Source organism: Carassius gibelio, chromosome A24 (genome assembly GCF_023724105.1).
Source record: "Carassius gibelio isolate Cgi1373 ecotype wild population from Czech Republic chromosome A24, carGib1.2-hapl.c, whole genome shotgun sequence".
NCBI lineage: Eukaryota > Metazoa > Chordata > Actinopteri > Cypriniformes > Cyprinidae > Carassius > Carassius gibelio.
In genome coordinates this window covers 11183758-11208600 of record NC_068394.1, presented here as the reverse complement: position 1 = coordinate 11208600, position 24843 = coordinate 11183758, and the positions used below count along the sequence as shown (strand labels likewise).

The 24843-nt window shown below is 36.8% G+C and overlaps 1 protein-coding gene across 1 annotated transcript; it reads right to left on the bottom strand.

The window, feature by feature from the left end:
- Window positions 1-1780: 1780 nt before the first annotated feature.
- On the bottom strand, window positions 1781-24842 carry LOC127946451 (methionine synthase reductase). The gene is made up of 15 exons (XM_052543042.1): window positions 24593-24842; window positions 23947-24100; window positions 23703-23856; window positions 23513-23630; window positions 23051-23429; window positions 22423-22536; window positions 21013-21166; window positions 20756-20844; window positions 20374-20554; window positions 16638-16680; window positions 15256-15424; window positions 14821-14939; window positions 5600-5692; window positions 2767-2952; window positions 1781-2673 (listed from the first exon to the last, which is right to left on the bottom strand). The coding sequence occupies exons 1-15, from the start codon at window positions 24673-24675 to the stop codon at window positions 2529-2531; spliced, it is 2181 nt and encodes a 726-aa protein (XP_052399002.1). The 5' UTR covers window positions 24676-24842; the 3' UTR covers window positions 1781-2528.
- Window position 24843: the final 1 nt, after the last annotated feature.

The following is a 24843-nucleotide window of genomic DNA, read 5'->3' as shown; positions in this document are numbered from 1 at the left end:
CATTTATGTGCCTTTGCAGCGCTGTCCTGAGAGTTGTTCCCCAGTACAGATGCAAATAACACTCGTAAACAAGCACAAAGGCTCATGGGATAGAAAAGAAGAAATTAAAACAAGACAAACATCTTAGGATTCAGTGTACCCTCGCTCTTTTGGCTTTGTCTGTTTTGAATGGGTCAGCTAAATCAAACTTCACAGAGGATTTCATTTTTAAATACCCAAGAATGCAGTTTACAAAGAGTTTGTCTCGATCAGCTCCCTAGACAAAGGAAAGCAATTTTAATTCCAATTCTGTCATCATTTTCTCACCTTCATGTTTTCCCAAACCTGTAGGACTTACTTTCTTCCATGAAACCTGAAAGAATATATTCTGGTGAACATTTAAACCATTTTTTTGTACACAGAAAAAGTAAGCACTGGACCCATTGAATTTCATTGTTTGTATAAAAATAAAAAAATGGAATATAATATTTACATATCTTTATCATTTTAGGTTCTGTTTATATATACACTAATAATAATTATAATCATATATACATATATATTTATGCCTCTGAACAATGGACTTTGACAAGAGCAGATTTTTATCCAGCAAATCCAGTTTTCTTTTTGAAATATGATTACCATGGTTTTGTTTGCATTTTTCAGTGTAAAAACATCATTCCCTGCTACTAGTCAATTGAAATTTCATTGCTCCCATAAAATCTCAAGTGCTTGTTTTAAATTTTAAGATCCACACTTATAAATTCATGACCGTCCCAAATCACAGTGCCATCGTTACTCAGCGCACATCAGACTGAAAGCTTGGAAACCCTCTTCTCGCTCTGAGACGACATTTATAATCCGTAGGATCCCCAATTCACAACTGATTCTGTAATTATTCTTCTGTGATTACCCTGCTGACCCTCAGGAGTGTTGTTGACGTGAAACATCACCTTCAAGAGTCCTCGTGCACAATCAGTGTTTACCAGATATCAGCAACACAAACAGACAACTCTCAAGTCTTTTCCTTATGCAGTAACACTTGAGACAGAAGTGGTCTGTGATTCATGCAAAGAAAGGTCATACAGATGATGATTAATGCCACCGAGCTAGGGAATACAAGAAGAAAAGTAAATGTCATGGAACGGTTATTTAGCCACAGAGCAATAAAAAAAAAAGATATCTAACAGATAACCTACAGTCAGCCGGTCACGGTCACCAAATAACAAATAAACATCTGATAAGGCTAATTTAGCAATAATGACTGACTGACTATTTGCAATAATAAGGCAATCGATGCATGCCACTAATTGCGTTTGTTGCTGCCCACTTTTTCAGTAGCAAAGTCATTTTTCAATCACAACATTGTAGTTTTTATTTGAAGAAAAATGTATTTGAAAATTGGATAAAAACACAAAATAAAAATCTGTTTAACGGCTTTAGTGAGGGAAAAAACTACAATCCCAAGAAGCAGTGCGAATGACAATCACGTAAAACAAAATGGTGAAAAATGTTTTTATATAATTAAAACCCTCGTGTTTCATAGATGATGTTCCTTTTGGTGCAGTTTGCTCACCTAAACTTTTTGTACAGCATCATGGGTAATGTAGTTTTTCAACCCAAATGCCACTGTACAGTAATAAAAAAAAAAAAAAAAAGCTAAAATAAAATGAAGTCCATCTTTAAAAGTTTATAAGTTATTGATAAAAATCGAATTTCCTGTGGAGAAAATAAATGGAGTTATTAATTTTGGAACCGGACTGTTGCACTCTATATGGTTTCAAATCACTGAATGCCAAGATTTAAGTTTTCCAAATTTTTTTATTATTTTAAAGGAAATACGCAGTGAATGTTATGTCATGCTTGTATGTCAAACTTTGTTTTCTGTGGAACACAAAATTAGACATTTATGAAGAATTGTTACCAGCCCTTGCCATAAATTGACAGTCTGTTAAATACTACTTTTATTTTTGGTATGCATTTTATTTTTGTTAACTTACAGTGAGTACAGATATCATGGTAAAGACTGTTAATTAACATGTTTTCGTAGCCTGACAGGTTTAACAAATTATCGGCGTGTAACAATAGACTCTCCAGAATTATATAATTCCTGGGGCTACATGAGATGAATTTCAAACCTAAACAGCAAAATGTTTGGATTTTTTTCTGTGAAGAAAATGGATGACTATCCCCTATCTTTAAAAAAAAAACTGTTGGAATTGAAAACCATGGAAATGCTGCAGATGATCCTGGATTTGGCAGCTTCTTTCCTTCCAGGTCTGATGCATTATGCATATTTAGCTGAGCTGTATCTAAACACTACAGAAACAGTCCTCAAAGCTTTTTTACCAAACATATCTAATCTAAGTGTGTTTAACCATACCTTCAGATAATTCACTAAAAGCTTTTAAAATACTTGAAAAGGAGTGACTTAAGGTAGTTGAAAGGCAGTCGGTTAATGAATTTGGCTATCACTCAGTAACACCTGATGAAATAAAATATTAAAGATAAACATACACTATTTGTCTGTGTTCTGTATGTGTGCTTTCTCAACTCCAGATGTCCTGCAGATATCGCTTCTCCTCACGAAGTCCTGCTACTATCTTCATAGCATCCAGTTTATCGATCTGAAGTTCATTTCCTATGATCTTCAGTAGGGTGTCATTCACATCTTTTGCCATGTTCTTTGCATCCCTGTAAAATCGTGAGATATTGTCTCAATCCTTGTACGCAAAATGTGACGTTATACGTGGGAAACAAAGTCAGTCATTTATATTTTGTACCCACCCACAGACATAAAGACAGCCTTTATCTTTGAGGAGGATTCTGGCAACATTTTTAGCATGGAGACTCAAGTTATGCTGGACATATGTTGGCGTGTTAACGGTTCCCGCTGCATCAGGCTCATCTCTGGAGAAGCACACGATCAGATGGCTCAGGGTTCCATTACACGCAAATCTCTCCAGCTGCTCTCTAGAAGAAAAGCAAGAATGGGTTTATTACCACATTTACCACTATCATTTCATCAGTCAGTGGATGTTTTGGCAGTGGTTTACCTAAACTTGTACATTAAAACATACAAATGGCAAATTAGATTTGCTCAGATTTTACATTAGTGAAGTAACAACAGTGGAGCTCATTAGTGTATAGCATTCGATAACTCAAATTTTCATCTCCCTCATCCATCTGGCAAAATTTTTTTAATAAAACCTCAAGGTCGCTGTTGTAAATCGCTTCTGTAACTGCTTTTATTTCAGCACCTAGCAAAACTTTGGATGTTGTTTCAACAAAATGAGACAGAAATGTGTGAAGGTAACAGACAGGGTCTCTTTGGCTCTGCTTGTCTGTTACCTCTGATGTTCACTTGGCAAAAGCCACTTTAACATCCAAAATTTATATTCTCACAACAATCCAAACCTGAATGACTTTCTTTATTCTGTTGAACACAAAATTTCAATGTAATTACAATAAATGGGGACTGAGGCCTTTAAGCTTAAAAAAAAACAAAGACTTTAAAAACTTGTGTAGAACCAGGTCCTCTTAATTTATAAGTTGAGTCGTAACTGCTGTGATCTGCTCATTAAGTCTAAAACTGAAAACTTGATCGGTTCAATTTAAATACAAATTAATCATTTATGATTTTTGATCTGGTTCAATCTATTCACTGAAATATGACTATTGTGAAGTGTTCCCATGAACATGTTCTCACATTCCCCTTCACTGATGGAAGTCTACAAATTCCTTCTTTTGTGTCTTACAGGTTTGTAACAATATGAGGGCAAGTAAATAATGAAAGCATTTTCATTTTTGGGTGAACTATAGCAAACAATAGTTGTCATAGAACTTTTCAGGCATCTACTATACATTTCCACTGAAGTAACATCTGAAAACAGAGTACCGACATGTTCTCTGAATAAGATATCACCATGTTACAAAGTTTCTAATTATCTAAATCCAAAGTTTTGTTCTGAAGAAGATCTGAAGAAGTCATATGCAAAAGATTAGACAAACAGACCCACACACGCATATTCAAAGCATACAGTTGTAATTGCTGTGTAAATGCATTTAAAATTCGAAAAAATTTGAGAAGATTACTGCAGGTTAACTAACCTAAGTGGACAATTGAGCATAAATGATGAAACCACTTGTCATTAACAATCAGGTCTATTTGTAGTACATGCTTTATAGATTTGTTTTTAAAAGTTTTTAAGCACACATGTTTGCATGCACCATCTGGGAGCCATGTCCATCTTAACAGATGAGCTGCTCTAGTGACAGATATTGAGGGTTTACAAAGAAAACAGACTTGAGAGTTCATTTGTCCCTTTTCCAGAATCTAAGCCGCCCTCTTCATGTAATCCAAATCCATAAAAACAAAGAGGCTCGCAACACTGACTGAGGCTGATTTCACCCTTTTAACACTCATAAGTATCATGTTTGATTAGAATTGATTGTAGACGCTTTGTTTTCTGTAGCAGTCTGCCTGATGGCAAGCCTTTTTTTTTCTCAGCGAGTGTTGAGTTTTGCAAGGCATGTTCAGTCGCTCTCAAATGCCACCGGCACTTTCTACCTTGCTCATTAAAGCATAGCAGACAATGAGGGTGTTACACCGAACACCACAAAGCACATTTCATTGATCGTCTTAATCAATGTAGAGAAGAAAAAAAAAGTGTGACCAACGTGAATAAAAACATTAATGAATAAAATCCTTGATGTTCGTGACCACTGAAGGCAAAGATAGAATTAAACAGTGTGTCGAGACCTTGGCTTTGATCTTCTTGTTATTAGCTTGTGTCAAAGAGAGGCAAGCACCGATTCAATGCTGTGTGCCGCCCGGCCGTCACAACACACACTTAATACTTACCAATCCAGGCTCCAATGTTATTACTCAGGACCTTGCGAGTGAGTTATGACTCTGTGCCTATGGGAGAACAAGACCCCAATCATCTTATATAATGTCTCATATCATATGCCCCATACTCTCAGAGGGAGTACTTTAATTTCATTGCTTTCCCAATCATTACTCTCAAGGATGGTGCAACAGGAACCTCTGGGTGATGACAACCAAGTGAAGACGACGCCAAGAGTCAGTGTGAAGTTGGCAGATCGAGTGAAAAATACTCTGAGGTTATGGAGACAGCATATGATCAGGTTTCAAAGGGGGACGGTGGAATAATGATTGCATGAGACTGAACAGCATGAAGACATTTTCTCAATCAATATTTTTCTTCTTTTTTTTCATTGAAAAATATCTAAACATCCTTACACGTTTAGATACGTTTCAAAACAATGTACATTTTAATGGGACTCAAGATTGCGTCAGATAGTAGGGCTTTTTTCGAGAATGTTTAAATTGTTTTTGTTTATTAGCCTAATAATAGTATTATAAGCATAAATATAACAAAATATGTGTTTATTCTTACAACAACAAAAAACACTAATATATATATTTTTAACACCATTCATACAGTATAATTCATACAGTATAATAAACACAATTGCTTCTCAAGTACATGTATATCGATTTAAGGCTGTTTTGATGTTTATTCTGGTAAATAAGACAAAAAACTAATTAAAAAGTAAATTTTTTGCATGTTTGTGATATTGCAAATACACGTACCTGAAAAGAAAGTCTTTGTCTTTGTGGCGACATCCAAAAAAGAGCCATGTTTCTCCAAAAGTTGCTTCCTGGTTCGCTTCTCGTTCTTTCTCTCTGTCAGGTTAAAACAATAATGGAAAATTGAACATAATGTCTCTAAAAAATTAAGTTACAGCACACATACTGAATACTAAGCACTTAAAAAAATTGTTTCTAAAAGCTTTTTTGAAATGATTCAATTTTTCATGCTGATATCTACAGAAATGGATGGCCAATGGCCAAAATAAAGGGAATTAGGGAATTCAAAACGACCTTTACTTTGGTACCAGATCAATACTAAAATAAATACATAAATAAATGCAGCAATCTCAGCCTTTCTGTAGGTTTGGTAAAACAGAGTGCAGATTTAATTCAGTAGCCAACGGCTGTCTGACTGACAGGCAGCTGCTTTCTAATGCTTGCATGCATATTTATATGTTTATGCCTCATGGTAATGTGTGCAAATGGTCAAATGTACTTCTTACTTAAAATGTCTCTTGGTGAGTTATTCATGTAAATAAGTTAATGTAAACAGTTGGAGGGAAAAAACATGGTTTGTGTCAAAATATGAGCTCTGTGCATCAAGCTGTGTATTAAGCCTAATAGGCCTGCCACAGTCTATTATGTTTATAATAATAATACAACTGAAGAAAAAAAATAGAGGAATACTTACTGGAAAATCACTTCTTTATCAATATTTTCTTATATATACAGTACAAGTCAAAGGTTTGGAGGTGGTAAGGTTTTTTAAAAGTCTCTTATGATCACAAAGGCTATATATATATATATATATATATATATATATATATATATATATATATATATATATATATATATATATATATATATATATATAAACAGTAATATTGTAAAATATTATTACAATTTAATTACAGCCATTTTAATTTTGAATTCTCTGAAGCCATTACTCCAGACTTCAGGATATTGAGTTTCACAATACATGTTTCAATGGTATTGATACAGACAACTAAAACCATAGCTACCCTATCATGCCAATATATACATGCAGGTTATTCTCAATGAATTAGAATGTCGTGAAAAAGTTCATTTTGTTTCAGTAGTTCAACTCAAATTGTGAAACTCGGGTATTAAATAAATTCATTGCACACAGACTGAAGTAATTTAAGTCTTTGTTCTTTTAAATGTGATGATTTGGCTCACATTTAACAAAAACCCACCAATTCACTAACTCAACAAATTAGAATATGGTGACATGCCAATCAATTCAAAACACCTGCAAAGGTTTCCTGAGCTTTCAAAATGGTCTCCCAGTTTGATTCACTAGCCTCACAAGTAGCCACAAACATTCATTGCTGTTCACAGAGTGCTGTGAAAGTTGAGTGAAGGGAAAAGTGTGGAGAAAAAAAAAAAAAGATGCACAACCAACCGAGAGAACAGCAGCATTATGAGGATTGTCAAGCAATATATCAATTCAATAATTTTAGTGAACTTCACAAGGAATGGACTGAGGTTGGGGTCAAGGCATCAAGAGTCACCACACACAGACGTGTCAAGGAATTTGGACACAGTTGTTGTATTCCTCTTGTTAAGCCACTCTTGAGGCGTCTTACCTGGGCTGAGGAGAAGAAGAACTGGACTGTTGCCCAGTGGTCCAAATTCCTCTTCTCAAATGAGAGCAGGTTTTGTTTCCAAGGTCCTAGAGTATGGAGGGAGGGTGGAGAAGCTCATAGCCCAAGTTGCTTAAAGTCCAGTGTTAAGTTTCCACAGTCTGTGATAGTTTGGGGTGCAATAACATCTGCTGGAGTTGGTCCATTGTGTTGTGAAACCAAAGTCACTGCACCCGTTTACCAAGAAATTTTGAAGCACTTCATGCTTTCTTCTGCTGACCAGCTTTTTGAAGATGCTGATTTCATTTTCCAGCAGGATTTGGCACCTGCCCACACTGCCAAAAGCACTTAAAGTTTGTTAAATAACCATGGTGTTTGTGTCCTTGACTGGCCAGCAAACTCACCAGACCTGAACCCCACAGAGAATCTATGGGCTTTTGTCAAGAGGAAAATGAGAAACAAGAGACCAAAAAATGCAGATGAGCTGAAGGCCACTGTCAAAGAAACCTGGGCTTCCATACCGAGAAAATAATGAAAAAAACCAAAGACTTAAACTACTTCAGTCTCTGTGCACTGAATTTATTTAATACACAAGTTTAACAATTTGAGTTGAATTACTGAAATAAATGAACTTTTTTCAAGACAATCTAATTCATTGAGAAGCACCTATACATACTTAATGGCATAGGTATGCACCCAACTTCAAATTCATTAATATTTAAAAGTTAAATTAAAAAGCTTTTTTTATAGACAAGGCTGTCAGTATATTTTGGAAATGAAACCATGGCAAGAAAATCCTGCTGATAATCTTAAAATTGTTGAATTTGAGCCGATTAATTTGCCTGACAGATAACTAATTACAAATTCAATAATAATCGTTTTTTAATATATCCAGTGATCCAATTCAGTTTCACAATGATGAAGCCATACATTGGCATGTGGTGTATAATAACTCTCTGACCTGCTGCATTACCACAAAAACCCAAAATCACTCTTTGTAGAGTGAAGACCTTGATAGTTATCTGAAAGGAGCAAGTCCTCCAAAAGATCTGGCAGTGTTCCCAGAATTCCCCATACTAAGGTGACATAAAGGTACTGGGCACTATCTGTACACTAAACCTGCTAAAGGTTGACAGACCTCTCCAAAGAGATAAGAGAGAAGGCCTCACATAAACAATCAAAACTTTCAACAACTAAAAAAAGTAACTGCATGTTTACTCTGACACGAATCTGTTAGCAATATATTACACAGGCCAGAAGCAAACTGCATTGCATCTACTCCTTTAGCCATCTCGGCCAACCTAAATGAAGCATTCAGAAATAGAACACGCAGTCTAAAAATTTCAAGAGCATTAATAGAAGTGGAATGTAGAAACACCCCAAGGACTTTGAGGGTGAGATGCCCTCCATCACGCTGATATCACTCGAAACACTGCAGTGAGCCGAGTTTCAGATATTAAGCTCTCCCCATCTGCTGAACATACAGTTTATTTGCGATTAGAATACCAATGAGCCACAGTCTGGACGAGATGACCACAGGAAAACAAATCAGAGCTTCTCTTCAAACATCTACAATCTGTTCTCTCTCATTTCAGGTCCTTATTTCAGTGACCCATTGCAAGGAGAAGCATTGCAATGGGTCATTCTGTCAGACAGTTGTTATTGTAATGCCTTTAAATTTCATTTAGTAGCATGTTGAGCAACAGCCAGCCAATAATAGTTAGTTTACTGACTGATGTTAATAAAGTAAAACATACATCCTTTTATACTCCATGTATATGATTACTTTATAATTTGTGTGTCATCAGTAAACAAAGCAATGCCTATAGGCAATACACAGATGAGTATTTAAATACAGAAAGACCGAAATAAAACCACAATTACAGCTATTTCTCACATGTGTGAATCGACCACTACTGTGACTTTATATGTAACATTTGCAAATATTTCTCAAAATCACAACTTTATGCATAAAAGTTGTGACTATTTCAAAGTTGAGACTATTTCTCACAACTGAGAATTTATACCCCACAACCAGCACTACAGGTGCTGGTAATATAATTAGAATATCATCAAAAAGTTGATTTATTTCACTAATTCCATTCAAAAAGTGAATGAAGTGACTTTTTCATATTTTTCTCACATTTGTTAATTTATGACTTTGGATTTATTATTATTATTTACTTTGTGGCAAAACTTTCAGCAATGTAATCTGACAAAAATTATATCATAAACAGAAGTCAAATTAAACAAAAGGAAAAACACACTCCAGCTAATGTATAAATACATTCTAGAGTACATAAACTACCAAAGGCAACTGGCAAGTTGAGCATTAATGATTTCTCCTGTTCATTTTTCTTTTCTACTTTCTGGATTTCCTAAAACACTTTCTCAGTGTTACACAATTACAGCCATTGATTAAAGGGTAAATGAATAGAGAATACATGGGAAATGTTTTTTTTTTTTTTTCATTGAGAGTAATCACTTTATGCATCATCTTGATGAGAAATTTAAATAATACACATAACCAGACAGAGCCTGTCACATCAATCTCCCCGCTGCCCTCTCTGAAGGAAATGATATTTCACAAGGCAGCGTTAATATTTTGGATGCTTCTTTTGGCCACACCCATCTGCTCAGAGCTTGGCTCAACGGAGTTTGGCATTTCAGCAAACAGAGGGTCCACAGCAGAGCCATTAGCATCTGGGAGTTCAATATCCAATCTGGAAAAGGGCTTCAGTAAACTAGCTTTAGTGAGGCTTTATGCTGCCCCAGAGGGGCCGGTACCAATATGAAAAACCTGGATTCCATTTTGTAACACCATGCAGACCAGATCCCATCCTGAATACAAATCAACTGTACTGCGACAGTGAGGAAGACATATCTGAATCCCAAAAAAATATTACAGCCTGCAGTTGAGTAGAATAGGAGCTAACATAATAGCCGGTACCTTTTCATATGAAGAATGAAAGCGAGTCAGTGGCCTACTCTGAACACTGACCTTTATAAATCACTATACTATGTAATCCTCCTCTTCACCTTCCTCTGCGAATATGCACTGCATGTTGAGAGTAAGGGACATAAGGTGACTTAAGAGCTTATTGTAGTCGCTCAAAATAACATTTTCTGATCTGTGAACAGCACACAATGTGTGAATAAAGAAATGGATGTGCAGAAGCATTTTATGCTCAATTTAACAGTTTTATAGAAAACAAGGTAGCACTTTATTTTACAGTCCTGTTCCCCATGTACATTCTACGTACTTATTATAGTAATTACAATAACTATGTAATAACTAGGTACTAACCCTGAACCTACCCCTAAACCTAACCCTACACCATGTAGTTATCTTGTATTACCAGAACTTTCTTAGATAAATACACTGAAAGTACACTATAAGTACATGTAAGTACACTTACTGTAAAATAAAGTGCAACCGAAAACAAAATATAACAGTTTTATAAAATTTTCTACAGAACATGTGAGTGAACTTCATGACACTAGGGTGTTTTTGGGTGGTTGCCAGAGCACATCTAAATGTTTGCTAATGTGTTCTGAATCATATTTAGCGCATTGCTGTAAGGTTGTTACAGTGTTCTTGGTTTGATTGGCAGAGCATTGCTAAATATCTGCTAATGTATTCTGAAGCCCCACTCACACAGTGACATGATCCCATTCATTTTCAGCGGAGAGCTGGTGACTTCCAGCAACATGAGCTACAATGTTCGCTGGCGATAAAATGAAGGAGTGCGAAGCGATGCAAGTCACTTGACAAAGCTATGAAATGTTTAACTTTATGCAAATGAGCCACACATTTCAAGAGCGACAATCAATAGGAGAGAAGACTATGTCAGAGGAGCTCACACTTCACCATCACGAGAACAGCCAAGACAGGACAGAGTGTGATTTCACAGTTTTATATGATTTTACTGAAACCACATTACATGGATATAATAAAACGACATTGAAAAGAAACTGTCTGTAGTCTTAGTGAGTTCGAGCCATACATTGATAGTTCTCGTTTTTAATTATATGATGCAGTAAGATTCAATATGATTCATTACAGTTTCCCCAGCATAATGTGGATTATTGAGGACAATCATTTTTTATTTGTCAAATTCGAACGACATTTCAGTCTTTTTTAGTAGTGTGAGTGAGTTTAATTCTTTAATTGATCAATCGTAAATCTGAATTAATGCACTGAGCACTGATTTAATTTATATAAAAAACCAAGCAGAAGGCTATTTTAGTTTTACTTTTGTTTTGAAGGCACGCTTATAGTTTTGTTAGTTATTTCTATAGAAGCATCAAGTCCTTTCTGCCTAAAGCTCACTGGCAGCCTGCAAACGGATGAATTGGCTTTGACCTTTTATGAGATTCTCACCCAGTCTCCTACATTTTCCACAGCACAATACATTTCCGGTTGTCTGCCTGCTGTCATTGATTTACAGATGAGGAAATCGAAGCATCGCACGCTGTTTGCTCCTAAAGAGGAAACGCTGAGCTTTGTGACACAAACAATGTCCTGCTGACAGAATGGTAATCGTTATCTTAAATTGAAGGCTGGCATCAAGGTAGCTGTATTTAGAGTCTCAAGTTAAGAAAATGTATTTATTATTTTTATTATTATTATTAATGCACTTTGTATTACTATATAGAAAATAATACTAATACCATTAATAAGAAGAATACTAAGATAGATAGATAGATAGATAGATAGATAGATAGATAGATAGATAGATAGATATGCAAAACCATGATTAGTGCACAAAAACATTCAAAGAAACCAATCTGTTATTGATCCATGGCCTGGAGCTAAACCAAACATGCTGTGCTGCATGACTGCCTCAACCTTGACAGTTTGGAAGGTGATGTGGTGTTTGAGGCCAATTTTGTCATTCAGCATTAATATCTCATCCCACTCTCTGTCCCAAAGACATGTCTGAAACATTCATCAGCCGCTCTTGTCTTGGACACTAGCCCCTCTGATGACCTGTGGCCCTTGTGCCACTTATGCCGCGTTTCCACCGAAATTACCCGGAACATTTGTACCAGGAACTTTTTTTCCCAGGAACTTTTTTCCCCCCAGACCTGTTGCTTTCTGCGTTTCCACCGCGGTGTAAAGTACCGGGTAGATTAGGCAAATAGACTGGTGACGTAGGTCTGCGCGCGTTTCTCAATACAAAGTACGGCTGATTAAAAAAAAAAAAAAAAAGTACGCTGATTTTGGACGTGCATCCTCGGTAGTTGGTTCAGACTTTGTGCATTCGTCTCAGGAGTGTGATGTCCGCGACGACGCAAGTCCGGTAAATCTATAAACAGCAGCGTACTTGATAACTTCAGTCAGCTTGTCATGGCTACTGCAATTTTCCTTACTGTATATTTACAATAAAACGAAATATGATATCAAATACCACTGCCTCCTTTCATTTTCATTTAAACATAATAACAGCTGCAGAAATGTACTTAGTTCAGGGAAATGTGTGCAGCCATTACAATGAAACGAAATATTATATAAATTCGCCTTTTTATTTTCATTTTAACATATAGATAAATTGAATACAGACCAAAGAAAACTTGTTAGATTTACCCCGCAGCTGAATTATATGTTATGTTTAACCACTAAAGACACATCAGAGCCAGCGGCACATATCAGAAGGAATATCCCAGGAGAGGCTGCTTCTCGGCGGATACATGAGGACTGAGCTTCCGCTGATCGAGTGGAGCTCACCGTCTACGAGATCGGCGAAACACATTTTTAAATAGGCGCTGTCTTTATAAATAAACCATAGATTTGAGTTTTAAACAACTACTTTATCGCCTGAAATACTTTTAAAATTAAATTTCATGACACAATAACTGTAATATTTGAAAATTATCCGAATAAATGGTGGTTGAACTCAACCAATGCTGCGTGAACTCAGATCGCTTTGGCTACTGCAATTTTCCCCTCAGTATATTTACAATAAAACGAAATAGGATATAAAATACCAATGCCTCCTTTCATTTTCATTTAAACATAATAACAGCTGCAGAAATGTACTTAGTTCAGGGATAAGTGTAACGTTATATACAGCCATTACAATGAAATAAATATTATATAGACTTGCCTTTTTATTTTCATTTTAACATATAGATAAATTGAATACAGACCAAAGAAAACCTGTTAGATTTACCCCGCAGCTGAATTATATTTTATGTTTAACCACTAAAGACACATCAGAGCCAGCGGCACAGAAGGTCTATCCCAGTAGAGGCTGCATCTCGGCGGATACATGAGGACTGAGCTCCCGCTGATCGAGTGGAGCTCACCGTCTACGAGATCGGCGAAACACATTTTTAAATAGGCGCTGTCTTTATAAATAAACAACAGATTTGAGTTTTAAACAACTACATTCTCGCCTGAAATACTTTTAAAATTACATTTCATGACACAATAACAGTAATATTTTAAATGTTGATCCGAATAAATGGTGGTTGAACTCAACCAATGCTGCGTGAACTCAACCAATCAGAATGTTTAGCGCCAAAGTCCCGCCCCCGAAAGTTCCTGAACTTTAAAAAAGTACCACCTCGCCAGCAGGGACTTTCTGAGGGGCATTTTTTTACCCGGAACTTTTATTTAGTTCCTGGTTCCTGCGGTGGAAACACACCAAGTACCGGACCAAGTCCCTAGTTCCTGGGTAAAGTTCCTGCGGTGGAAACGCGGCTTTACAAACTATTCGTGTACACACACAGCAGGCATCACATCACTGGCCAAGGGCTTCATTCACATGTAGTCCTGGTGTGTCACTCTTCACAGGCCACTGGCACGGAGTATAAATCACACACGCAGAGATGACAGGCCTCCACAAGACACCTTTACAACCAGATCCTGAATTTATGCCATTCCTTCATTTTAACACCAGGGTCTTCGGAAACACTATTAGGCTTCACAGATAATATGGCAGGGAACAGGTCAACAGCAAATTTACACTCTCTTCTTCCGTCGACCTCATCAGGTCCATCCTCATCACCCTAGAGGCGTTTTTATGCTACGTTTACACATAAGAATCAATAAACTTCCTTCTGCTTTTAAAACCTGTTTATTTGTATTTATTTTTCTTCTTTTTTTTTTTAAGATGTGTGATTAAAACCCATTCAGACTCAGTTCCTGCAAATAATAACTATGATTTTGTGATAACTATGATAACTATTGATATATAGTTAAAGATTTATTATGATGTAAGATATTATAGCACTAAATCTGCTATCTGCCAATATTGGTGTTTTTTCAATTATTTTCATGTTTTTTTTGTTTACATTTTTGGTCTATGATTGTATTGTTTGATTATTTAATAGCATGAAATAAATTAAATGCATTAAATGTTTAAAAAAATTTTTACAGGTTTTTTGTTTTTACAAATTTACAATATTGAAAACTTAACCAATACCGCTTATTTTTATCAGCCATAATTTTGGTATCTGCACAAAAATAATGTGTAGCATATAACACTGCATGACACTGCTTGAACTTTCGTGAAAACTAAAATGAAATAACAGAATAGAATAAAATATTATACAGTATCAACATCATCAGAAAAGAAAGGGTGAAATAATCCCTTCTCAATGTACCTTTGTTGAAGAAATCCAATGAAGGGGGCCACACCTGTCCCAGGACCCACCATAACTACAGGAATAGACGGGTCGGCCGGTAAGTGGAAGGTGCTGCTGGGACGAGGCCTGACATGTACCTGCAGGTGACATTTAGATCCAAATCAGTTCTAAGCAGTGCTGAGATTCTTAAATTGTGTAATCCCACACACAACATCTATTTAACTAGAACTAACCCAGTTCCATACATTTAGATAGCATCTAAACCAAAAGCTTTTAAGTTGTTGTTGTTGTTCTACTCTGCTGCAAGGATTAGTCCACTTTCTCCAGAACTCATTTCTGTCCAGATTTTACCTCAATCAAACAACCCTATTCAGTCCAAATCCTTCCAGGGAATGAGAAAAGCTAATTTGAAGGTGAACGGGCTTGCTAATGTGTAATGCCTACAGTGCTAACCTTCGGCTGGGATGATGCAGGTACCGCCCCAAGGGGACGCAAGATTGAGGAGACATGATCAGCCAGCCAGCCCGTGCACAACCCTGTCCTCGCCGGATGCTCGGGGCGTGCAGGGAACTCCACAACATTGAACACGAAATGAACTTTCCCAGGGTGCTGAAGGCTGGAGCTGAGGAATGAGACAAAAATAAGAGACTAAATGCTAACAATCCAGAACCAGCCCTGAACATGAGCAAGCCGGTGGACCTCATTATCCCTTTCTAAATAGCCTGCCTCTATTGGGCCTTGGGGAACCCTGCTGACCAGACTATAATATTTCAGGGCCCTAATGTTTCTGTGTATAGACCAATTTCAGTGTTTGCCAACAGTGATGACAATTTTTGTGGGCGGAGTCTATCAGGTGGCAGAAAATGCTAGTTTTAACATAGCAGTCTATGCAAGCCTGTTATATATTATAAAATTCTGACTTTTTTCTTTAAATTCGAAGATTATATCTCACAATTCTGGTAAGACAAATCAACTTGTCATTCTCTTTTTCCCTCGGCACAGAATCATGAGTTTATAATCCCACACTTCTGGCTTTTTTTCCTCAGAATTGCCAAAGCTGCAATTGTTGATTAGAATTAAGATATAAAGTTTGAACTAGGAGATAAAGTGCATTTGCATAAAAATTCTGAATTGTGAGATAAAATAGGTAAATGTAATGTAAAATGTTATAGGTTTAGATAATATTTCATGCTTTAACTGTAGGGCTAATACAATATGTCAAGTAGGTGAATATTCTATAGCCCTATTATTCAAATCTACTTTATCCTTTAAAAGTAGGGTAATCACAGCAGGTTTCATCCATAGTTTGTCCATTTAAATGTCTGCGTTTAGCTTCAAACATTATATACAAATTATTCTGCCTTCCAAAGGCACATCAATCAATTTTTTCTCTTATTCCATGGATTTTACCTGTTTCCCTCCATTTGCTCCCAGTGTTTTTCTGCCACCACAATATGCGCACAGCTGCAAGTGACGTAACTGGGACGTCTACTCCAAACTGGTCTATTCTACCAGCATCAGCATACTAAACGTTAGACATTAGTGCAGATGCCAGGCCACTTACAAGCCAAGGGAGACAGGCAGAAAACAAATGGCAGTGGCAGGCGGTTCTGAAAGGACATCCTTTGCATCCAGTGTTTGACTTTGATCACAACAAATGGATCATCATAAAGCAAGAGTATAAGTGAAACACAAAATTCATGTTGGTCTATAATAAACCTCACAACATCAAAGGAGAATAAAGACAGAAATAACAACCTAAAACCTGGATATGTCTCTGCTTTAATTTCTGAGTCCAAATATAAAGCGCAGGTGTTTCAAACAAGGTCTCTTACCTGGCAGCAGAATAGGCTCTGGGCTGAAGCTTTGGCAAATGTTCTGTAAAGAAGCAGAGGAGAGATAAAAGATGAAGATGGCATTGTGACCTTGAGGCTATTCGACCATGTCTTGAGTTACTCTTTTAAGGCACCCCCCACTCTGGACGTTACCCAAGCCTCTTGAGTTGATGAGTTCAGTGTTCAATGACTTTTTAGGACAACCTTAATGTTCAGCAAGTACAGCATATATAATCATGAAATGTTTAGTAGATTTTCAAAGGGGAATGTTTTAAGAATGTTAGGTGCCAAACCAAAATACAAGTGCTGGTCATATAATTAGAATATCATCAAGAAGTGGATTTCACTAATTTTATTCATAAATTGAAACTTATATGTATATAAATGTATATTATACGTATTCATTACTTACAGACTGATACATTTCAAATGTTTATTTCGATGATTATAACTGACAACTAAGGAAAATCCCAAATTCAGTATCCCAGAAAATGTTAATATTGTGAAAAGATTCAATATTGAAGACACTTGGTGCCACACTCTAATCAGCTAATTAACTCAAAACACCTGCAAAGGCCTTTAAGTGTTCTCTCAGTCTAGTTCTGTAGGCTACACAATCATGGGAAAGACTGCTGATTGACAGTTGTGCAAAAGATGACCATTGACACCTTGCACAAGGAGGCCAAGACACAAAAGGTCATTGCAAAAGGGGCTGGCTTTTCACAGAGCTCTGTGTCCAAGCACATTAATAGAGAGGCAAAGGGAAGGAAAAGATGTGGTAGGAAAAAAAAGTGTACAAGCAATAGGGATAACTGCACCCTGGAGTGAAACAAATCCCATTCAAAAATGTGGGGGAGATTCACAAAGAGTGGACTGCAGCTGGAGTCAGTGCTTCAAGAACCACTACGGACAGACGTATGCAAGACATGGGTTTCAGCTGTCACATTACTTGTGTCAAGCCACTCTTGAACAACAGACAGCGTCAGAAGCGTCTCACTTCAAAAAGGAATGGACTGCTGCTGAGTGGTTCAAAATTATGTTCTCTGATGGAAATCGGGGTCCCAGAGTCTGGAGGAAGAGAGGAGAGGCACACAATCCATGTTGCTTGAGGTCCAGTGTAAAGTTTCCTCAATCAGTGATGGTTTGGGGTGCTATGTCATCTGCTGGTGTTGGTCCACTGTGTTTTCTGAGGTCCAAGGTCAACACAGCCGTATACCAGGAAGTTTTAGAGCACTTCATGCTTCCTGCTGCAGACCAACTTTATGGAGATGCAGATTTCATTTTCCAACAGGACTTGGCACCTGCACACAGTGCCAAAGCTACCAGTACCTGGTTTAAGGACCATGGTATCCCTGTTCTTAATTGGCCAGAAAACTAACCTGACCTTAACCCCATAGAAAATCTTATTGTGGTATTGTGAAGAGAAAGTTGCGATATGCCAGACCCAACAATGCAGAAGAGCTGAAGGCCACTGTCAGAGTAACCTGGGCTCTCATAACACCTGAGCAGTGCCACAGACTGATCAACTCCATGCCACGCCACACTGCTGCTGTAATTCAGGCAAAAGGAGCCCCAACTAAGTATTGAGTGCTGTACATGCTCATACTTTTCATGTTCATACTTTTCAGTTAGCCAAGATTTCTAAAAAAAATCGTTTCTTTGTTTTGGTCTTTTCTGAAAATACTGAATTTGGGATTTTCCTTAGTTGTCAGTTATAATCATCAAAATTAAAAGAAATAAACATTTGAAATATATAAGTCTGTGTGTAATGAATGAATATAATACATAAGTTTTACTTTTTTAATGGAATTAGTGAAATAAATCAACTTTTTGATGATATTCTAATTATATGGCCAGCACCTGTATTGGCTAGGCCAATTCATCGGTTAATAATTGATCATTTTGCACTCACCTGATTTCCAAAAAATTTTTTGCATTACATTTTTTTATATATATTAACATCATCATCCCAGTCACCTGATTTCCAAAAAAATTTTTGCATTACATTTTTTTTTTTATATTAACATCATCATCCCAGTTTGGGATCAGTAAGTGATCATCTAAGTAAGATCTAGGCCCGGAGAGTATTTAATGCAAAAATAATTTCTCATTTGGGAAGACACTTTTTGATTTCATTTTCTACTTTTGAAATGATACTAGTTGGGAAGTCAGAATATACTGTAAATCACAAAAATGTTTTAGTATTCAAAATATCTGTCATTCAGATGTTTATCAATTTCCAACAAAGGTTTTCTTTTTATTTTGCTTTCATCCAATGATATTTATTTCAGTGCATCACTAAGGACCTTATACCATTTTCCAATGAAATTTAAGATGTTTTTTCACTTAATATAATGCTCCTTGTTAAAAACACAGAGGTAGTTGTTTCTTAGCTCAAACTAAAATGTTAAAATTCCCCTTCATCTGTCAGCAAATGGCATTTAATTTTCTCCTATTCGCTGAAATGATGCATCAATTTGAAATATTAATTTCTAAGCTCACCATATGTAGATGCTGAAGGTCCTCAATATTATCAATTCATTACAATCAAACATTCAATATAGTGAGCAGCTGTTGCAATTACAGCCTCTCATGAGAGCAAACAAATGGCATCATGGCGTTTTGGTGGGAAAACACTGCTCTTTAATGTCAGGAAAGCCTAACAAAACCAGGAGAGAACTGTTTGAGTGATGACAGTGATGTTACAGCCAAATCTAAATTATGAGAATAAAGTCGTAATATTTTGAGGATAAAGTTAAAGTTACGAGAATTAAGTCATATTATTTTGAGAGTAGTCTATATTGTGCTTGCAAATTGCCCGGATCGGGGGCAACGGGAAAAATTTTGGTGGCCTTCAGTGACTGATTTGAATATTTGTGGGATTATTAGCAGAAATCATACCAGGTGTCATACACCCGCAGGGACAGTATGCTTGGAAATAATATTTCACATCTTCGAATGCATTCATTATTTGTATTGCTCCAGCCACCTAATAAGCTTTGTGCTTTTTTTTTCTTGCAATCTTGTTATTATTATTTTAATTTACGTAGCCTTAAACGCAGTCATAGAAAGAAGAATCTGAATGAAGAATCTTAAAAAAAAAAAAAATAAAATAAAAAAAAAATAAACCCTGATAATAAAAAGAAATGTTTCTTGTGCACCAAATTGGAATGATTTCTAAAGGATCATGTGACACTGGAGACTGGAGGAAAGAAAATTCAGCTTTGCCATCACAGGAATAAATTATGTTTCAAATCTATATCAATATAGAAAAAAAGCCCTATTGTGTTTAAGAGAATTCATTTAAAACTTTAGAAAAATGTTACCTACCTCAAAGTTTTAGAGAGTACACATTTTCTGTACATTTCTGATATGGTCTATACATAACATGCACATATAGTGTCATCCAGTCAGAGCTGAATACAGTAATTATATAGGTTTTTTTTTTCTGAAGGCATTTAATGAAATAAATGATGAGATATAATCATGATTAATTCTCTTAATCAATTGATCATTCTCCTTGTGTCCCCATATAATGCACTGGCGAGTTTCAAAGTTTCAAATTTATTTTTTGGAGAGGCTATAGATGCAGTTAAAGAACAGTTTGCCAAAAAAGCAAAGCTGGGCCTCTGATCCGATGTTGTTTTACTGCCATCTGGTGGTACGAGCACTGCAAACGCTTCCAAACATCAGGCACATTTCCAGTAAATACCAAGCAGATTGTGCGTTTACTGACCAAACAGAAGGCTGAGTGGAGGAAGGCAGGATGGGAAGGCCCGAAGCAGATCCAGCAAACATACATTGGTGTCCCTGACAAAGGTGTTGTAGTCTGCTGAGCCTTCTTTGCTACACAACTCCAAAAGCCTTCTTTTTTCTGAACTGTTCTGAGTGAAGTCCGCCAATGCTCGCACAAATGCCTGAAAGCACAAGAGAACAGTGTACAGTGTCTGTCCAGGAACTTAAGACTACAGCCCCATGAAAGCTAAATAAATCATCCCCACATGTACATCAAAAGCACTGTTAAGCATAAAGTAAATGCTAGTGCTAAATCAAAAGTTCATAACTTTTCAACAGCACAGCAACTATCACATTAAATAAGGTTAATAACACAAAATTACTTTTTTTGGAGCACTCCTTATCTCCAAACACCAGGTGAGAATAAACTGCAAAGAGCCGTTCTGTGGGATGTGAAGTGGAACTTTTGCAGCTGTAAAAGAAAAAAAAATGGCTATGTATTTATTCAACATTTCTGATTGTTCAATCTGAATCTGGTTCCCTGACTTGTGAACTAAATACATTATTTGATCTGTTTTCTAACAAAGCTGGAAGAAAATGTTCTTGGGTTCACTGACTGTGTCAACAACTGCTGCAATACCTTTCTTACTGCTGTTTTTAAGCAAGTTGACCTGAACAGCACAATTCTTTTGCGTTTGCAGATCCAGTCTGAGCAGCAACTCCTCAACTTCACTGGCTCTGTTCGGACAGAGAATATCAAAGGCATCTCCAGGATGGTAAGCAATGTTCTGCACCTGTAGAGACAACATTTATTATAACCAGGAGGGAACATGTAATTGAAAACTCCGTAAAAGTGACTTTGTGCTTCTTTGGGATGGCACAATCAAGGGATGTTCACTTGCAGAACGCAAGCTTCTAGAGAGCACATAAGTCTGAAGTAATAAATTTAGGTAAATGGGTGCAGAGCCAGTGGTAGTTTTGTAGGCAAACATCAATGCCTTGAATTTTATGCAAGCAGCTATTGGTAGCCAGTGCAAACTGATAAACAAGAGGTGTGACGTGTATTATTTTTGGCTCAATAAAAATGTATCTTGCTGCCGCATTCTGTATTAATTGTAAAGGTTTGATAGAATTGGCTGGAAGACCTGCCGAGAGAGCATTGCAATAGTCCAGCCTGGACAGAACAAGAGCTTGAATAAGGAGTTGTGCAGCATGTTCAGAAAGAAAGGGCTTGATCTTCTTGATGTTGAATAAAGCAAATCTGCAGGATTGGACAGTTTTAGCAATGTGGTCAGCAGATCATAAATCATAACTCCAAGGCTTCTAGCTGTTTTTGAAGGATTTATGACTGATGTGCCTAACTTGATGGTGAAATTGTGATTATGGGTTTGCTTGAACCACAAGCAGTTCGGATTTGGCAAGGTTGACTTGCAGGTGATGGTCCACCTTCCAGCAAGAAATGTCTGTTAGACAAGATGAGATGCGAGTCTAACAGCTGAGATCGGGATGGAATGAGAGGTAGAGTTGAGTGTCATCAGCATTACAGTGGAATGAAAACCCATGTTTCTGAATGACAGAACCTAATTATGCCATGTAGACAGAGAAGAGAAGTGGTCCAAGAACTGAGCCCTGAAGCACCCCAGTAGTTAGATGTTGTGACTTGGACAGCTCACCTCTCCAAGATACTTTGAAGGACCTATCTGATAGGTAAGACTCAAACTATTGAAGTGTGGTTCCTGAGATGCCCTTTGCCAGTAGGGCTGATAGGAGGATCTGGTGGTTAACCGTGTCAAAAGCAGCGGACAGATCAAGCAGGATAAGTACTGAAGATTTGGATTTCACTCTTGCCAGTCTTCAACAACTGAGAGCAAGGCAGTCTCAGTTAAATGTCCTTTTCTGAAGCCAGATTGGTTGCTGTCAAGGATATATATACTTTTATACTTGCGTTTAAGTATGTACTTATGATATAAAAATCAATATATACAAACTGTATATAATAGTAATACAAGTATATCCTTATTTAAATAGAAATTAATACATAAAGACTTACCGAAGTATCAAGCTCCAGTAAGATGGCCGTTTTCACTGCATCATCTTGAGTTAACTGAACTGCTTTTGAAATGGAAAACTCACGATAACCGTCTTTATCAGATGGGACTGTCTCCTATTAAAGAAGAATGTTAATTGGCAGAATTATATACATAAAAGAAACAATAAAATTAGATTTTATCCCACATCTATACCCGTGGTTCTCAACATTATTGATTCAGATCTGTGAGTCTAGAGAATCCATGATTTTGTATGTCCTTCAATAAAAACAAGAATTACTGTTAAAATAACTGCTTGTGTGTATGTGTGTGTGTGTGTGTGTGTGTGTGTGTGTGTGTTCATTTTATTTTATAAATAAATATCAACCCTTTAAAGTTTCCTGAGGCCCCCCAGCAGGCCCGGGCCCTTAGTTGAGAACCACTGATTTACAACAAAACATTTATTGAATTAAACTTATTTGTAAAATGCATAAATATTCCTAAATCCATGGTAACATAAATTGTTGCAATGAATTCACACAAAATGTTTTACACAGAAATTCTGTCTAGCTTGTGTTTCATCAATAAGACCCATGGTTTTTAAGATAAATCTCTAGGTTCTAAAACGTTGAATTTCCAGGAAGATCATACCCATTCAGCTGACACCTGCTCCAAACAGACCTCCAGATATGAAGCGGGAAGTGCAGGAACATTAAGAACAGACTCTGACAACGGTGGCACCGATTGCTTTAGGGATGCAACCAATGCGGTAGAAAGAGTCTCTACATTACTGCTGTCAGATGTAATCGTTTTTCCTTTTTGTGAATCTACTTCACTCAGCTTTAAAAGCTGAAGATCGACTTCTAGATCTGACTTGTTTTTTTCCTGGCCAGATGCATTTTTATGATAACTGTCCTGTGTAGAGTCACTAAGGTCAGCGTCCTGTTGAGTTAAAGAAGACATGCTGGAGAATACTTTTTTCAGAGCGTCCCAGAGTCCCTCAATCCAAGGATCCACCACTACTTCAAGTCTGGAAAGAAAAGATCCCAAGAGTCTGACAAGGCAATATATCAGAAAATAAGCTTTTTATTGTTATTTAACAGTCATGCATACCCAGTGCCGTCATCTGCATGCCCAGTGGCATAGAAATGTTTAGCACCAAGTTGCTGCAGATGGCGGTCAATGGTCTTGCCCCCGTTGCAGAAATTTGCATAGTTTGTGTCTCCCAAAGCTGCATATATAACAGCATGAAAAAGTGCTCATGGGTGGAGCTCACGCTTACGTAACAGAATGATCATCTTACCTAACAGTGCATAATGCAGATGAGAGAAGTGGTCATGCGCCAGAGATTTGTTCTTGATCTTTCTTACAAACTTCTGAGCTGTGTCCGGAGGGTCACCATCACCAGTCGTGGAAACCACAAACACAACTGGCCGGATTTCACGATCCACGTTGTACTGGGAAAACATGGGAATGCACAAGTTGCATCAGTCAGTTCTGATATATGACTGCTGATTTCCATGAAAAGTAATAGGCAAGAAACATACCTTGTGCTGGTTGCTCAAACAGCTGATATCGGCTGTAAAACCATGCTCAGCTGCTTGTTGGCAGATCTCTTCGGCTATAGACTGAGCCTGACCATGCTGAGATCCGTACAATATCAAGAAGCAAGCGGCAACTTCACACGGCATATTATGAAAGCTGGATGAAGGGGGTTAAAATGTTGCAAATCATTTCTGCATGTTTTGCGAAGCAATACTTGACATTATAAAAAACTTTTATTCTAAATTTTGTAAATACTTCTATACAATTATAAATAATTATTTATTATAAAATATTTGTTAATATAATTTAATAAACTTTGAATTACAATAAATACAATAAATCATAAATTCATTAGTTTAGATGGCTCAAAGCTAGTTTCGTAAAACAGTGACGTGATATTAACTTTTATAAGCATTTACATCTCATTATTTTAACTGTAAGGTTAATTAATTCATATGTTACCTTTTCAAAAAATATGATTGTTAAACATATTATATATTTACAAACTGGAAGTGAACAGCTCTGGTCATGTGAGTATTTACATCAGACAAATTAAATGTTTTTTTTTTTTTAATACACCAAGCACTGTTTTAGAGCATCCGAAATTGTGAGCGGTGAGATTAAATGGATGAAGTTATTAAAACTTACCTTGACTTTCTGAACGCAAGCTCCAGCCGCTTCTCCAGACGAAAAACATACTGAACTCCACACTTACATGCTTTCAAGAGCATGAACCGGAGGAACAGGTTACCGGATACCACGTTACTCCGTTAATCCGGACTCGCACATGGCCTTGCAGAAATAAACAATTTGTAAATTAAAGGATGTACTAGTCAAGGACCCATCTCAATATACTTAGTCAGTCTCTATGGACTATAGATATGTGGCTGTACCATAGA